Source organism: Aquarana catesbeiana, linkage group LG08, assembly GCF_042186555.1.
Source record: "Aquarana catesbeiana isolate 2022-GZ linkage group LG08, ASM4218655v1, whole genome shotgun sequence".
Lineage (NCBI taxonomy): Eukaryota > Metazoa > Chordata > Amphibia > Anura > Ranidae > Aquarana > Aquarana catesbeiana.
The window spans coordinates 5269845-5272270 of record NC_133331.1 but is presented as its reverse complement, the minus strand read 5'-3'; the positions used below and the strand labels follow the sequence as shown (position 1 = coordinate 5272270).

General features: G+C 46.0%; 1 protein-coding gene across 1 annotated transcript; it reads right to left on the bottom strand.

Annotated features, from left to right (window-relative positions):
• Positions 1-831: 831 nt before the first annotated feature.
• LOC141105201 (C3a anaphylatoxin chemotactic receptor-like) lies at positions 832-1779 on the bottom strand. The gene has a single exon (XM_073595090.1). It carries the CDS (start codon positions 1777-1779, stop codon positions 832-834), a length of 948 nt encoding a protein of 315 aa, XP_073451191.1.
• Between the last annotated feature and the right edge of the window lie 647 nt (positions 1780-2426).

Genomic DNA, 2426 nt, shown 5'->3' with positions numbered 1-2426 from the left:
AATAGACCCTCCAGCAACAATAGATTCCCCCGCAACAATATAGCCCACCAGCAATAGCAGATCAACTCCAAACTATAGACCCCCACTGGCAACAATAGATCTACTATCAGCCAGTATGAATAAATCTTCTAGCAGCCAGCAACAGTAGACCCCTTTCTAAATTGTCGATCCCTCCCAGCAACCATGAAACCCCAAACAACGAAAAAAAGCCCCCCAGCAACCATAGACCCCCCCCCCGCAACAATAGATGCCCCAACAACAATAGATCCCCAAGCAGCAAGCTTTAATAGCCCTTTAGGACACCCCAGCACCCCTTGTTATTACATACATTTAATGCAGGAGGTGCCGGAACTGCGTTCCCCCACGTTTCTGCTAAAAAAAAGCCCTATTTATTATTATTATTATTATTTTTATTATTTTGGTGGGTAGTATAAATGTATATAAACACTGTATATGTCATTGTTACTTTACATCTGCAGAAGACAGTTTACTGGTTGTCATGTTTATCCTCTTGCTTCAGTATTATGTGTCCCATGTCCTGAACAAGTAAAGAAATAAAGATTTCTGACTTCACAGATACAAAGACTTGTTCCAACTTAGTGATTGGTGGACAGATTGGACAACTTGGAGGGGGGGAGGGGGGCGCACATATACTGATAACACCTATCACCCCAAATGGTCAGTAAGCATTAAGCCCTAATGCCATGTGACTTATTCAAGACATACGGTATGGCCGCCCTAACACGCAATGATAAGATTTTGATCAGGCAGTTAATTACAATCACTAATAAAGCTAAAAACGCTAAAACATCTACAAATCCATTTCATACATTATATAGGGAGGCTTTCTTCTGTGGTGCGCTGGTCCTCATTGCCTGGTGGGGATAATACGTTCTCCCTAAATATATTTTGCATGATCTCTCCAATAGACTGTCTCAGCTTCTGCTTCATATCTTTCCCCATGAAGACGTAGAGTATTGGGTTGACGCAACTATTGAACATGGGCAGAGAATATGAGACAAGGTCCAGGATGTACAGTACCTCATTGTAAGTGTATAGCTGGGTTACTCCGATGATGTGGTAGGGGGCCCAGGTGATGAAAAACACGACAATAACACTTATTGACATCTTGATGGTTTTTCTACTTACTTCAGAAAATCTGATATTTTTTACTGCAAAAGCCAGATGAATGTAACAGATACAAATGATAATAAGAGGGATCAGAAATCCAAATATTGCATATGTAAGATAGAAGGGCTCTCTTAAGTGACCTTCTGAATAGCACAAGGTCCTGTTATTAAAGGTGTCATGTTTTCTGTTGATGATGGGATACAGACACATCACGAAGGACAACATCCAAATAGCCAAGCATATCATCCACGCCATTTTGATTCTTCTGTGATTTCGGGCCCACATGGGATGGACAACCAGAATCCATCGGTCAACGCTGATAGCCACCAGGGTGAAGACACTGGTATACATGTTAAGGATGAGGATGGAAAATAACATCCTGCAGAGGACAGGACCGTACAGCCATTCTGGGTAGAAGAACTGCACTACAATGAATGGAAGACACAAGCAGCACATGATATCGGCCAGAGCAAGGTTCCCAAACCAAACAGTGGTCACGGTCCGCTCCATCTTCACTCCAGTAACCCAAAGCACCAGAGCATTGCCGGGGACACCCACCAGAGTAGTGAGAGATAAAACCAGGATTGTAAAAATGTGCACAGTGTAGAAATATATGTCTGGCTCCATTTCACTGCTGACATTGAACATCTTGTTTACCTGTAAAGACACCAAGAGTTACTTCATCTGTCTGATTATTACTCAATTCAGGGCTTTTTGTCTGCCATTCCGGCACCTATGGAAGCCTCTTCACCTGGACAGTACAGGTTTTGAATGGGGTTTCCCGTGCCGGTGTCTCCCTCCCCTGCCTGCGCTGTTCAGCGCTCTGCCCGAGTCCCCGGCGCTGTGTGAGTTTTGCGGGGCGGTGTTGTGTAAAGGACACAGTGTTGAGATGGGAATGAGGGACACCTACTACCAAACTTATGTAGGCATAAGACACACACCCCTGCCACACCCCCTTAACCACTAGACATCCGCGCTATGGCCGAATGACGGCCACAGCGCGGACCTGCATTCCCGGGAGGACGTCATATGACGTCCTCCCCTGTGCACGCTCCCTGCGCGCACCCTGCAGGGCGCGCGCCGGGCGCGCTGTGATCACCGAGTCACTGAGACTCGGCTGATCACCGATCTGAGTAAGGGGCCGGTCCCGGCCCCTTACCATGTGATCAGCTGTCAGCCAATGACAGCTGATCACATGATGTAAACAGGAAGATCGGTAATCGTTTTTTTTTTACTCGCGCTGACAGCGCGAGTAGAGAAAAAAGCCGATCACCGGCTCAGATGTCAGGGACATC

Coding starts and splice junctions, on each gene's coding strand:
- LOC141105201 (XM_073595090.1), bottom strand. CDS start 1,779: ATGTTCAATGTCAGCAGTGAAATGGAGCCAGACATATATTTCTACACT.